Source organism: Magnolia sinica, chromosome 4, assembly GCF_029962835.1.
Source record: "Magnolia sinica isolate HGM2019 chromosome 4, MsV1, whole genome shotgun sequence".
In the NCBI taxonomy this organism is placed as follows: domain Eukaryota; kingdom Viridiplantae; phylum Streptophyta; class Magnoliopsida; order Magnoliales; family Magnoliaceae; genus Magnolia; species Magnolia sinica.
In genome coordinates, this window is record NC_080576.1 from 25,524,182 (window position 1) to 25,537,922 (window position 13,741).

Consider the following 13,741-nt stretch of genomic DNA (forward strand, 5'->3'; position numbering starts at 1 on the left):
TGGGCGTAGCTTCGTGGATCCTCCACGGAAATGGGTTGATCCTTGATTGTGGGGCCTATAGTAACATTTGTGCCTTACCTTCATGTCGTCTATCCATTTTTGCAGGTCATTTAAAACATGACCCTAAAAATTAAGTCGATCCAATTCTCATTTGGACCACATGGTAGGAAACAACAATTATTGGCTATTAAAAACTTTTATAGCCATTAACGTTTTGAATCAAGTTAATATTTATGTGGTTCATTCGTGTAGGTTTATCTGACCTTATTAACAAGCTGAATGGAAAATTAGCATTTTGGTGGCCCCAGTAAAATTTTTAATGATGGGTATTCAGTCATTATTATTTCTTGTGGTGTGGTTCATGTAAGTTTTGCATCTACTTCAGGTGTTTGGATTTTGGATAGCGTCCTTAGCTGTAAAAAAACGTGTGGACACTGTAAGACATATACATCAAAGGTAGGCCTCATAATTAGAAATCCATCCAAGCCACCTCTCTTTTTAGCTTTAATATCAGCATCAGGTGGGCGATCCCAAAAAGCCTTGTCTTAAGCTTGGCCTATTTGGGGTTGGTGGATCCCTAACCGTGGGGCCCATTGTGATATATGTGTCTTATATTGATGATGTCCATCCATTTTGATAGCTAATTATAGGGTATGATCCAAAAATGAAGTAGATCCAAATCACGTATGAATCATAGTACAATTGACCGTTAAAAAGCTTCTCATGAGCTACAGCGGTTTTGGATCAAGCTGATATTTATGTGATCTTTTCATCCAGGCCTTTGTGATCTTATAAACAGGTTGGATGATAAATAAATATTCCAATGGTCCTCGTGAAGTTTTTAATGGTTTTGAATTAAGCTGATTTTTCTATGGTTTATTCGTTCAGGTCTTTGCGACCATACCAGTAGGATTCAATCACAACCGTTTCGTCTGGTATGGTTCACTTAGATTTGGATCTACTTGAATTTTGGGATCATGCCCTAAAATGACCTGTCAAAACGAATGGATGGTGTGGATACAGGGCACATACATGACGGGCCCATGGATTGGGATCCACCGAACCACAGGACGCGGATTTATTGCTAAAGCTAGCAGGAAGTTCCTGCACGGAAACCTATGTTTGGACCATAGTGATGTTTTTTTAGAAATCCACTCCGTCCATCCGTTTTTTAAGATCATTCAAGGACATTCATAAAAAATTGAGCACGATCAAAGACTCAAATGGGCCTACTAAAGGAAAAGATAGGTAGAGAAATTCCTACAGTTGAAACGTCTCTGGGGTGGACCCTGATGCTTACATGCCATCCATTACGTTCATAATGTCATTCCTACTGGTATGAATCGAAGACAAATATTATCCTGATTCAAAACATTTTTGGCCCCACGAATATTTCAACGGTGGACGTTTAATACTCATGTTTTCAGCCCACTTGATATTTGATCGGGATCAATTTTGACCTAATGTCCTAAAATTAGCTTACAAAATGGATGTACGGAGGATTTCTCACAAACATAACGGTGAGCCACAACTAGTTCCAGCGCACGAACTTCTTGGGAAAGGCTTTAGCAGGAAATCCGTATACGATAGAATATAAACACTAGTGTTGCCTTACACAGGCCTAATGGTGTACGTTGAATCCCAACCGTTTCCCATTGTTTCTACTACCTGAGTTTTGAATTATTATAATTTTTAGATTCAATGGTTAACATGAGTCAGCCTACCCGGTGGACGGCGTTGATCTCATTAAAATTTCATCCACGTGGCTCTCGGTTTGTGAATGTAACTCTATTATGCACCCAGTGAGAGGTAACCCTACCGCCCGTTGGATCCAAGGGCGCGGATTAGGTGAGTGGGGGAAACAGTGAGGGGTGAATCCCTGACTGTGGAGCCCACCCTGATATATTTTTTGAATATCAACTCCGTCCATCAGTTTTTAAAGATTATTTTAGGACATCATCCCAAAAATTCAGCAGATCCAAATATCAAGTGGACCACACCACATGAAACAGTGGTTATTGGCCATTAAAAACTTATTGGTGGCCACAAAAGTTTTGGATCAATGTTATATTTTTGTTTTTTTGTTCATCCATGTCTGCATGAACTTATAAACAGGTTGGATGGAAAATAAACATTACAGTGGGCCTTAGGAAAATTTTAATGGTAGGCCTTCATTTCCTATGATGTGTTCGACCTAAGATTTTAATCTCCTCATTTTTTTGGCTCAATACCCTTAAATGATCTGAAAAAACTGATTTACGGAGTGGATATACAAAAAATAAATCAATGTGGGCCCCACCGTAAGGGACACCAACGAAGCTGTTACCCCGGACCTAATCCATGCCCTCGAACGAAACCCACAGAAAAGTGAAATAGAGCGAATGAAAGGGGTATTTTCGTCATTTCAGCCCAATCGAATTGAGGGTATTTGCGTCATTTCAGACAGCGAATAAAAGGGCAGTTACATGCCCGTATAACATGTGCCGTAGCAGTAGTCTCTCTTGAGAAGAAGGTGAGACGCCATGAGTTGCAGAGCGACGACCAAGGTTCGCATCTGCTCCTTCCTCTCTCTCTCTTCCCTTCTCGTTTCTCATTCCAGGGTTTCGTTTTCAAACCCCTAGTTATGGTTGAAAATTTCCCCACCAATTTCAAATCCGATATTCCGCATTGATCCGTCCGTTGCTCGATTTCCATTCCATCTCGAAATTCTGCAGCCGTTGATTCTCTCCACCCTTCTTTTCTTTTGATGAAATATACAGAGATGGTTCTATTTTTGTGATTCGACGCTTTATGTTTTTTTTTCAATCTCATTCTGTCATATGTTTTCTCCTTTGTAGCTCTAATTTTAATTGGATTTTCAGATTTGCTTACAGTTTGTATATTTTATGTGTAATCTGACAGGCATTTGTAAAATTATAGATATGATCTTGTTTACGGGGCTTATAATGTTCTTGGAGTCGGAACCACCATCGGGACACTTGAATAGTCTAATCTATCCATCTTAACCGTGTACTGGATCCAACACATATTTCATAGGCTACCATGGAGAAACACCCCAATTGGATGATTTTGTCCATCAGTAAGATGCCCTTCTTTTTTATAGCCATCGATTTCACAACGCCTGGTTAAGATTGTCTGATAAAATTGATTCTTTAGAAACACAAGGGACCCATGATAAGACCCAACAAATAAATGGCTCAGAGTGTTGTTGATTGTACCTATTTTTATATTAGTGATCGTGGCCGTCCATTTTGTGGGCTATTTACTTGATGGTTATAATGGTCTTGTTGGGGTGATTATTTCATGATAATCCATGAGGTGTGTGCTTGACCTAATGGACAGTCCGGATCGGTCCGTGGACTCTATAAGTCTCCCTATATAGGTGATCATTTCTCGCACATGCACACATACATACATATGCTCATGCATGTGTACACACACGCACAAGAAATGCTCATATGCAGCCCATCTGATAATTTTCCACCTGTTGTTTGTGCGGCATCCAACCTGTCCAAAAGGTTGCCCTGCCATCATGGTGCAAGAATCAGCCTGATTCACTCATTGGCAGGGCCACATCTATACTTAGGATCATATCAGTGACATCTATTGTTTCCTATGGTGTGGCTCACCTGATGAGTGGATCATGCTGAATCTAGCATGAGGTGATCCTCACTGCCAGACTAACCTCTTGGACAGGTTGGATGTTGCACAAACATGATTGGTTGGAAGTGATCAGATGGTTGGACGGTAACTGATTGTACAATTTGGGAAATGGTCACATGGTATCAAATGGTGGTCCATCAGGATGCTTGGACAGTCCAATCAACCTATCTGGGCTGTCCATTAGGTCCAACATGCATTTAATGGGCTACCATGCATAAAAATCTATTGGATGATTTGGCCCATCAGTAGGATGTCCTTCTCTTTTATAGCTATCCATTTTCCAAAACCTATTGTTGGGATGGGACAGTTGATATAATTTGTCTAAAAATCATTCTTTAGGAGCATAAGTGATTCGTGTGAGCCCCAACAAATAAGTGGCACAAATCGTTGATTGGACCTATTTTTTATATGAATGATCTTGGTTGTCCATTCTATGGGCTAATGACTGTCCATTATGTACTTGTGCAGAATGCTAATGTCCCCACCATCTTGCGGATCTTAGCAACATCCTCAAAGCTTTTAAGTAAGCATGGCACAACCAGTCATTGATCTGAACAATCTATTCAAACATACCATTGCGGAAGCCATGGTGCAAAATCACATCGATTGGCCGATCCTAACTATCCCAAGATTCTTATCAGTAGGATGAAAAATGGACGGTCAAGATTGGGCAGGAATAGCTACAATAATAGTTTTGAAGCATCCATTCAATGGATATCACCATGGATTGCTTATGGTTCCAAAGAAGCTCTAGAGTTTGATGATGCTAACCATCTGATCTATGGCTTATAAAAAAAATGGACGGTTGCAAGAAATGTCTACATTCAAAGGGTTAGAATCATCCTACTATTTTATTTTCACACCATGGCTTTCTTCCAATGGTATGATATCCTGGACTATGCCGATTAGGCTGTGCAATGTGTCACAAAACTACTAAAGAACTTCCGGGACATCTCTAATGTACACGTGAAGGTGGGAATGGTAGCCTTAGCTACACTTGTACACACATGTGTATGCATGAGGTTTCAAAGACAAGTAGTTGGACAACAATCTAATTGTCCACTAGTGCATAACAACTCCCAACCTGTCCAACCATGCAAATTACATAGTGCAAACATAAGACTGTTCCCCTTGTCAGGTGGTCCACATGTGTACTTTGGACTACACTGGCAGTTGTCGATTGTTTTCAATGGTGAGGCTCTCATGATGAGTCGATCAGTCTGACTTTTTGCATCAGGTGCTCTTCATGTTGTATGCATTTGACATGCTGACATTTATGCACTAGTTGGACGATTACACTACGTTTAAATGTCTTTGTATGTGTATGTGCATGTGTGTGTTGTTTTTGTTGAAGGAAAACCTTTAGATGTCTTCGAACATGGAATTGTTTGATTATATTAATGTTAGAGAATGTTTATTTATATATTTTTTTGTCCAATTTTTACTCCAAATCTTAATCGTTTATTTTGAATTAGATATATAAATTTTATGGAAGGATCATCCAATTTTAAACACATACAGTACATCTTACTTATTGAGCACTCCATCCTTGTACATGTGAGGCAGATATATGGGATCTGGACTGTTTGTCTGCCAGGCGGCCTGGCACACAGCGCTAAAAGGCTAAAACTACACTGATTGGATGATTTTAGCCACCGTCATTTCTCAGGATGACAACTTGATGGTTTGGAAATATTTCAAGGCATGTGTACATTCAATGGGCAAAAGTGTTCCTCAGTTAGTGTCTAGGGTCATTCGACCAGTGTTATTTTTGGGGTTTGGCTCATTCATGGTAGGGCCCAGTGAATGGACGGTCTGGATCTCCTACATATGTGTGACATGTACTGAAATAGAGTGCTTGCTAACTTAGGCATGAGGGTTTAACATTAGATACTTTCTCATATTTATTGGAGAAAGAGTTTTCAACTCTTGGGGTTAGACAATGAATGGGCAGTAAATACAAAATGGCCAGCATCTGAGGAAGTGTATAGCTTTATCCAATTTGGAGGTGATTTTGGTGTTAGGACTGTTATTTGTAATATTTCTTCCCAAGCATGGTACCACAATCAGTAATTTTGTGCCTAGAATGTTGTTCTCTATACCTTTTTAGTTATCAAATACAATTTTACATTGTGTGAGCCTTAACCAGGTAGGAATTTCCAGTCATATTAATGGATATGCTATAATTCATCTTAATGTCCTTCCCTCATTGGCTTTTTCTTGCCTATAATTTCTTCCCTGTAGAAAATTCTCATCCAATGGTTGGGCAGGAGGGGATGTTATAATTTGCTTGTGTTGTTTTTGAAAATTCACTCCCAGATGTTGCCATGTTGCTGGTCATGTATACTTCTATGTTTACATTGTGCAGCATCATAGTTAGGCATTGCCATTTCCCTTGCATGTTTCATGAATGTGATGTTCCGTATGCATGCTGCATTCACGTGCATATTCCACTTAATTTAAAATCTCTATCCTTTACAAAACAGAAGCATCTCAAGCTCATTTCAGTTTGAAAACCATTGCGGCAAAGTAGAACTAAAGACACCCAGATCCATAGCTCAACTGGCAGACTGAGTGGAGATTCCTTGTTTCAACACTTGAGGTCTTGGTATCGATCCCTTGTGGGGGTGGCTAACATGGAGTGTGTGTACTGACATGGGTGTGTACTAACACGCTAACCAAAAAAAAAAAGTAGAACTAAAGGGGATGCTGAACTTGCCAAGTGATTCATTTAGACCATTTAGCTTCTCAGTCTTTATTGTCATATTTTGTCGAATTGTTACTGATCATAGGTGTATCTAGGCCTGTTAACTTGGCAATTTCGAAGGCATGTATGATCTTTCTTTCCTGGTATCTCAGAAAAAAATGTCATGATTCTCATATGTTTTTGCCCTGTTGAATTAACTTAAACATGGATTTCACGCGCATCAGTTGATGAACCCACTGCAATAAGGTTTGCCATCTGATCCACATCCTAAAGTGATTTTACCAAAACTTCTCATTTGCAAATACCAAATAGTTCTACTGAAATAGCATTCCTCTTATGATCTCATCATATTTTCTTTCTTTACTTTTGGAAGATCATGGTGGATCTAAGTGATTCCAACACGAGTTTACACGGGTGTGGAAACTTTGGTTTGCAGGTGGTGATCAGCAATTGCTTCCATTAGTGAAGGCTATGAGAAATTGTCATTTTTGTCAGAGAAACTGGTAAATTGTAACATTGAAGACATTATGAGTGGTGCTCCAAAGAGATTACAAGGGCATGAGGGAAGTCATCCCATGACTTCAAAACGCCCGCTGGAGGAGCCTTCCATATTTTCCAATCTTTCTGGTAAATTTAATCAATCACTTCCTAATGAATACCACCCTCCCTTCGTGCCCATGAGTGATGGACGGTTAGCAAAAGTCCAACGGATTGAGCCACGTGATGCTGATAAACGATCATCTGTGCTTCCACTATATCGGATACCATCCTCTTCTTTTGGTTCATGTTTAGGCCATCCAGTTGCTGCTGAGAGCAGACCAGAATTGAGAGATTCCAAGGACAACAGAAGTGCCAAGATTGAGAACAGGGAAACAAAGGCAGACACTAGGGAGTTGTCCAATGATACAAGGATGGATCCTCAAGCTTCTAAAGGTGAGAAAGATACAAGGTCAGATAGTGTAGCTGGTGATAAAGAAATAAAATCTGAGAGGGAGTCTCAAACGGATTTTAAGGGAGAAATTAAGGTGGAAAAGGATGGTTACATTCCAGGGAACTCTCACTTGAATTGCAATGAACCTAAAGAAAACAATAGAGGAAAAAGATATTCAGAAACACCAAATGATGGTATGGATCCATGGCGAGTTGCACGGGATAATTCACGTAGCATGGATGATACTGGGAAGGAAGCTTTGAAAACTGAAGAGAGGGAGTGTTTAGAAGCATGTGAGGCTGTTGGAGAAAACAAAGTTGATTGGAAAGCTGAAGAGAAACTCAAAGAGAAGGAAGGGAAAAGGAAGGATGAGAAATACAGAGACTGGGGAGAAAGGGAAAAGGATAGAAATGATCACGGAAACAATCTGCAGCTAGGCAGTACAAGTACTGAACGTAGGGAATTAACTAGGGAAGAAAGAGAACTGGAGAGGTGGGAGATGGAAAAAAGGGATGTCTTGAAAGACAAGGAACGGCCGAAGGATAGGGAAAAGGATCATATTAAGAGAGAAGCGTTGAATATAAATGAGAAAGAGATTCCACACAATGGGAAGGGACTGGTGGATGGATCTTTCAAAATGCCTGATCAGGAAAGTTCAGAATTAGAGCAGAAGCGACTTAAACAACTTGATAGTTTGAGAGTCATGGATAGGGATGATAAAGAGCAGAAAAGAGAAATGGATCTTGATGTGGAAGGAGATAGACGTGATAAAAGTGGTAGGTCTTACAAGGAACCTGATGATGCATGCAGAGAAGGCGATAGAGTTGCTGAAAGGGATAGAGAAGTATTCAGCCCTGGTGTTCAGCAGCGCAGGAGGATGCTACGGTCAAGGGGGACCTCCCAACCAGCTAGTCGGGAACCTCGTTTTCAGCCTCGTCCTCCACGAGATAATGAAGGGTATGCATTACTATGTTTCTTGATTTTCATGCAAGCTTATATGGATATGCTAAGTAGCATCCATACTCTCTTATATATGTACTCCAGCTGTTGTTATTTCGTTTCATGATTGATATAACAGTTAACATTCCTTATTCACTGTCATTGCACACTCATGGAATACAAACCATCCAAGCTTAAATTCTGGAAATTGGTTGCTTGTTTGTGCGTGCAGTGTGAGTGAATATGTTTATGTATTTCCTTTGCCTCCTTCCTCTGTACATTATCCCTTTATGTTTCTTTCCTTTGTGGTTAAGCACTTGCTGATTACTTGTCTTCATCTCTCTCTGTTTTTTTTTTTTTTTTGCAGATCTCGAGGTTAGCCAAGATATTCTCCTCAACTGTGATTTTGATTGTTGTTGTTTCTTTATCACCAGTTCAAACCAACAACAACATACTTCATTGGTTTAAAGTGCCTTTCCCTGTCAAAAATTATTGTCAGGAACTTGTTTACTTTGCAAAGCTTGAACCAAGCCTAGACTTTTATAGTCTCAAGTTGTCTATTATCTTTACTTTTGTTTTTTCCTAGATGGTGTAACCTTCCAGATGGTTTTCTACCTTCTTCAACTGTAGTCTTTATCATAGCATATGAAAAGCCCCGGAGGTAGGCGAAATGCATTTCTGGTGCAATGAGTTTCTGAGTCTACAATGATTTGTATTTTGGAACTCCTGCGAAACATTTGTGGAACCTTGTGACATGCTCGTGCAATGCAAGTGAAACTTTATATTAAAAAACTTTCATAAGTTTTTCGTACTTTCGTTTAAAAAAATCCTGTAAATTTAAAGGCATTTCTTGTTAGTTTAAACAAGCTTCAATAAAATTCTCATCTACTGTGTTTCATTACCTATGCATTTCTCTCTCTCTCTCTCTCAAAAAAAAAAAAAAAAAAAGCCCATATGTTTCTCAAGTGTGTCCTGATTCATTTCCTTATCTGCTTCTCATATGTTGCTTCTTTGCTTCCCCCGTTTCTCATTTTCCTTTCTTATGTACTGAATTTCCTGCTTCCATATCTTTATTGGGTACTTCAAGCTCACTAGTATTCAAGTTCTCATTCATCTTTGAGTGGTTGGAAGGGTCCGACGTTGACATCAAATGCATTATAGAACTGGTAGATCCTTTTTTGCTTTTAGAGGCAACTATGCATTACATGATATTCAAGTTCAAAAGTAAATTGGAAGGACGTGAAAGTCATAATTGATATAAATGGGCATTGGGGAATGGAACAGTTGGGTGCTACCTCCTTGCAGTGAGTGTGTAGAGACTTGCAGTCTGTGACCAATCCCTACTCGAAAACCTTTTTATATTTAGGCATTATTTGACTGTTGGCCCATGTAGCTTCAACAGGCTTTGAAATTTTTGCAGTTTTACTATTTAGTGGTGTAAAGTTTGTTTGGTGTCATTATCCAATGATTAGAAAGGAATTTGTGATATTAGTGTAGGTTTTCAAAAGAAACAATTCGTGTTGATCAGGAAAAATCATGAAATTTAAGTATCATTTGCTAGTTTTAGACCAGAATATGCACATTCTTTTTAAAGAAGATGACAATATCATTAAATAAACAATAGAAAAGGCACAGAGTGCAAAGGAAGGTGTGACCTGTCGTCTCACCTCTGCAGAAATAAAAACAAACCACACGACAGGTGCACAAGAGGAAAGAAATAAATAAAACACAGCAAAAAAAAAAAATCGGCCTACAACCCTAGCCAATCACCCAATAACAATCAACTTCTAATTACTTCTAATCTCAGCCACCTAGGTTACATAGTTTTGGGAGACAACTGACCCAATCCAGAACCACTGACTGAACGTACAGATTAGGATAGAGCTGTCTCTGTGGCACTCTTTCTTATAAAAATTTTGCATTCCTTTTGACGCAGGACAATTATCCACTTGCTCTAGAAGCTCGAACTGATAGAGCATGATGAATTAATTCCTTTATCTCATAGCCCAGGCCCCACATCTCATGGGTTAGGACCTCGGCCGAACCCCCCTCGTGAGCCCCATATCACATGGGTACTGCCTCACACGAGCCACCTGCCTCACACGGGTGGGGCCCGCCTCTCACAAGCCACCCGCCTCACACAGGTTGCCCACCCCGAGTGTGCCCTTGCATCCCACAGGCAACCCCACTTGAGCCCGATATGAAAATACCCTTGTATTACAATAGCTTAATTTGCTACCAAGATACCGTTTAAAATTTCACTCTTTCACAAGAACTTAAAAGGGAGAGATCATCGACGTAAGGACCTCTATCAACCTTAAGGAAAGTGTCTTAGCAAAAATCTTATAAACACTCCCAGCCAGACTTATCGTTCTATAATCCTTAATGTTAGAAGCATATTGGGTTTTGGGAATCAAGGTTATGATCGTAGCATCCGGGTCCCTACTTAGAATAACCTGATCGTGGAAGTCCTTCATAAAGCACATTAGATCATGGAAGCCCTTCATAAAGCACTTTAGATCTTTGATAACCTCCCAACAATCTTGGAAGATAGCAAAGGAGGAACCATCTAGCCCAGAGACCGTATCTCTATCCAAAGCCCACACCACCTTTCGAATATGCTCCTTAGAGAAATCCTTCTCTGGCCAAACAACTTCCTGCTCCATAACATCCCAGAAAGGAAGGCCATCTAGCTTAGGCTTTGAGATATTTCCTTTAGAGTAAAGCTGACTCTAAAAGCCAACAATTGCTTCTTAGGGAGGGAACTTTTTCAAAGACATCATCAGCCACACAGATCTTATGAGTATAGTTCACCCTCCTTCGACCATTAGCAATATTATGGAAAAGGGCGGTGTTATTATCCCCCTCAAGCCAAATAGCTCCAGAATTTTGCCTCCAACTTCCCTCCTCTCTTCAAGATCTCTTAGTATTCAACCTTAGAAACTTCCCTAGGGCCTCGTTTGGATTGTGGGAAAAGAAAAGAAAAGAAAATAGATGATTGTTACCATCATGGCACTTTATCATCTTTGAATAATAAAGAAAAATTTGGATTTCAAAATGCAATCATTATCCAAACACCATAGTCAAATTCTCACACACGAAATATGATGTGACTTTTGTGAGAGCTTTATTTGGATTTCCATTGTTATCCAAACAAGATTCCAAAATGGAATTCATGGGAATCCATATTCCATACTCCTGGAAAATCTTGGGAACTCGTAATTGAATAATCATATTACAGTTTTCTTCTCTTGGGAACTCAACGGCTCCTTTTTTCTAGCATCAGCCGCAAAAGTGGATCTGCTTCTATCTTTCTGCTTGGATTTAATATATTGAAGTTTGTTCATGATCTGGAATCCGGCCCATCCCTTAACCATCTACTCGTTCCACAACCATGCAACCATTTCCACATAACCAATTCGGCTTTACTCACTGATTTTGGAAGCAAAAGGGGGAAGGGCCACTAAACATGCCTGAAATTTCTAAACAAATTGGAATATGATCCGAGGTCGGCCATGGGAGAACATATTGCACCACCCTTGAGAAATTGCCTTCCCACTCATGAGAGATAAGGAACCTATTGAGCTTACTCATAACAGGCCTATCTTGGTTATTACACCAAGTAAAGCGGCCTCCATTAAGAGGAAGATCAACCAGGTTATTGCTGTTAACAAACACAGCAAACTTTCTCATAGAAGTTGTCACCTTGCTTCTTCTCAACTTCTCACACCAGAACCGGATTGTGTTGAGATCCCTGCCTAAGCACCATGGGAGATTCCACCTGCTATTGATCTCAAACAACTCATTCCAAAATCCGCTTTTCATTCTAGGATCATTTGGCTTGTAAACTATTGTTAACTCCCACAATAACTCCCCAACCATGTGGCATTTCAATGAAAGCAAAAGAGCCCCCATGTAGACATCCACCGCTGACACCAGATCACACACAGACACACACACACCCCTTTTGCAATTCTCCCCCCAAGAACGTCAACATGGAATTTTTTTATTATTTTTTTCTTTTTTCTTTTCTATTTCCCAAGTTCTTATCTTCTGATCCTCCTTGAATGTTCTTGAAATTTCCCCTTTTCCAAGAGAAATTTCTGCCGCCTAACGATTAAAAACCATCATCACTTCTTTTATCTAAAGCTTGGCTTTATCTATCTTTATTGCCTTTGAAACATATCATGTTGCTATTTGCAGGTAAACTTGAAGTCTCCACTGTTGTCTACAAAGCAGGTGAATGCATGCAAGAACTGCTAAAATTGTGGAAAGAATATGAAGCATCTCAAGATATTAAAAATGGTGAAAGCTCTCATGACACTATTCCAACTCTGGAAATCCGTGTACCTGCTGAATATGTCACTGCCACAAATCGCCAAGTAAGCATGAAAAACAAATTTATTTTATTTTATTTTTTTCCATCTTTGTTAACTTCTGAGTTATTAATGGTTCTGCAGTAGGAATGAATCTTCTATAATGTTCTAAGCATCATCGTTGTCATCATCACAGGCTTTTGCCAGCTATTTGGGTTGACTTCACAGTTTGTTGATGCCTGGTGTAACTAAGGGCGTGTTTGGATTGGGAGTAATCTAAGGAAAGGCAAGGGAAAGCAAACTTGTGAGATAAGGAGATGGTGAATTGACATCAGTGCTGGGTGAAGGGAAACCCTTTCCACTTGTTTGTTTTGCTAAAAATAAGTATTGGAAAATGCTTTTCTTTTGCATTTGAAAGTGGTTGGGTTCTAATCCCACAAAGGGAAACCTCTTTTTCCTCCAAAATTTCTATTTAAAACATCACATCAAAGGGAAACCTTTTTTTTCCTCTCATTATTTGCCTTTTTGAGAAAAAGGTTCCACTCCCTTGTTAGGTAGTAAAGGCAATGGCAAACAGTTTGCTGTTGACATTCTTCGCTTCCCAAGCAAGTGCAAATGTCTTGTTGACGTAAACTGAAGGCTTTCCCCCAGTTTACCCTCAATCCAAAAACGCTGTAAGGTGTAAGGTACAAATTTCCTTGATTTGTAATGATTAATTATGGCTATAAGACACTCAAAACTTTATTGGCCATTTGTTGGCATGTCTTCACAGTTCTCAAATAGACCTATAAAATATTGTCTCAGACATTTCTGGCATTGCTTTGCTGAAACTAATGCAACTACACATATAAGCAACTCAAAGTATGTATATAGGCTTGTTGCAGTGCCGCTTTGACAAATGCAAACTATGTAACTAGTTTTAAAGTCAATGTCTTTCTTGTAGACTGTTATAACCCATGTGTATGGATTTGCCATCTCTTAGGTTAGGGTTTGTTGTTCAACAAAACTGGAGAGTGTTGCAATCTAGTCCAGGTATCTGTGAGCTGCTCAGAGTGCTTGAATTATCAATTCTTTTCTGACTAGAGCTAAAAATGGGAATCTGGCATGCAGTATGTTGGTGATATTTTCTCCAATGGTTTGACCATTGACTAGCAAGTTGGGTTTTCTGTTCAGCGCAGAACTGAA

At 39.6% G+C, this 13,741-nt stretch overlaps 1 protein-coding gene across 1 annotated transcript in view; it reads left to right on the forward strand.

Annotated features, from left to right (window-relative positions):
• Positions 1-6,806: 6,806 nt before the first annotated feature.
• Positions 6,807-13,741, forward strand: part of LOC131242833 (uncharacterized) — a 28,998-nt gene continuing 22,063 nt past the window's right edge. The window contains exons 1-3 of the mRNA XM_058241735.1: positions 6,807-8,258; positions 8,608-8,615; positions 12,444-12,622. Of these exons, the coding sequence (XP_058097718.1) occupies positions 6,898-8,258; positions 8,608-8,615; positions 12,444-12,622 (1,548 nt within the window). The 5' untranslated portion in view covers positions 6,807-6,897. The remainder of the gene's footprint in view (positions 8,259-8,607; positions 8,616-12,443; positions 12,623-13,741) is intronic.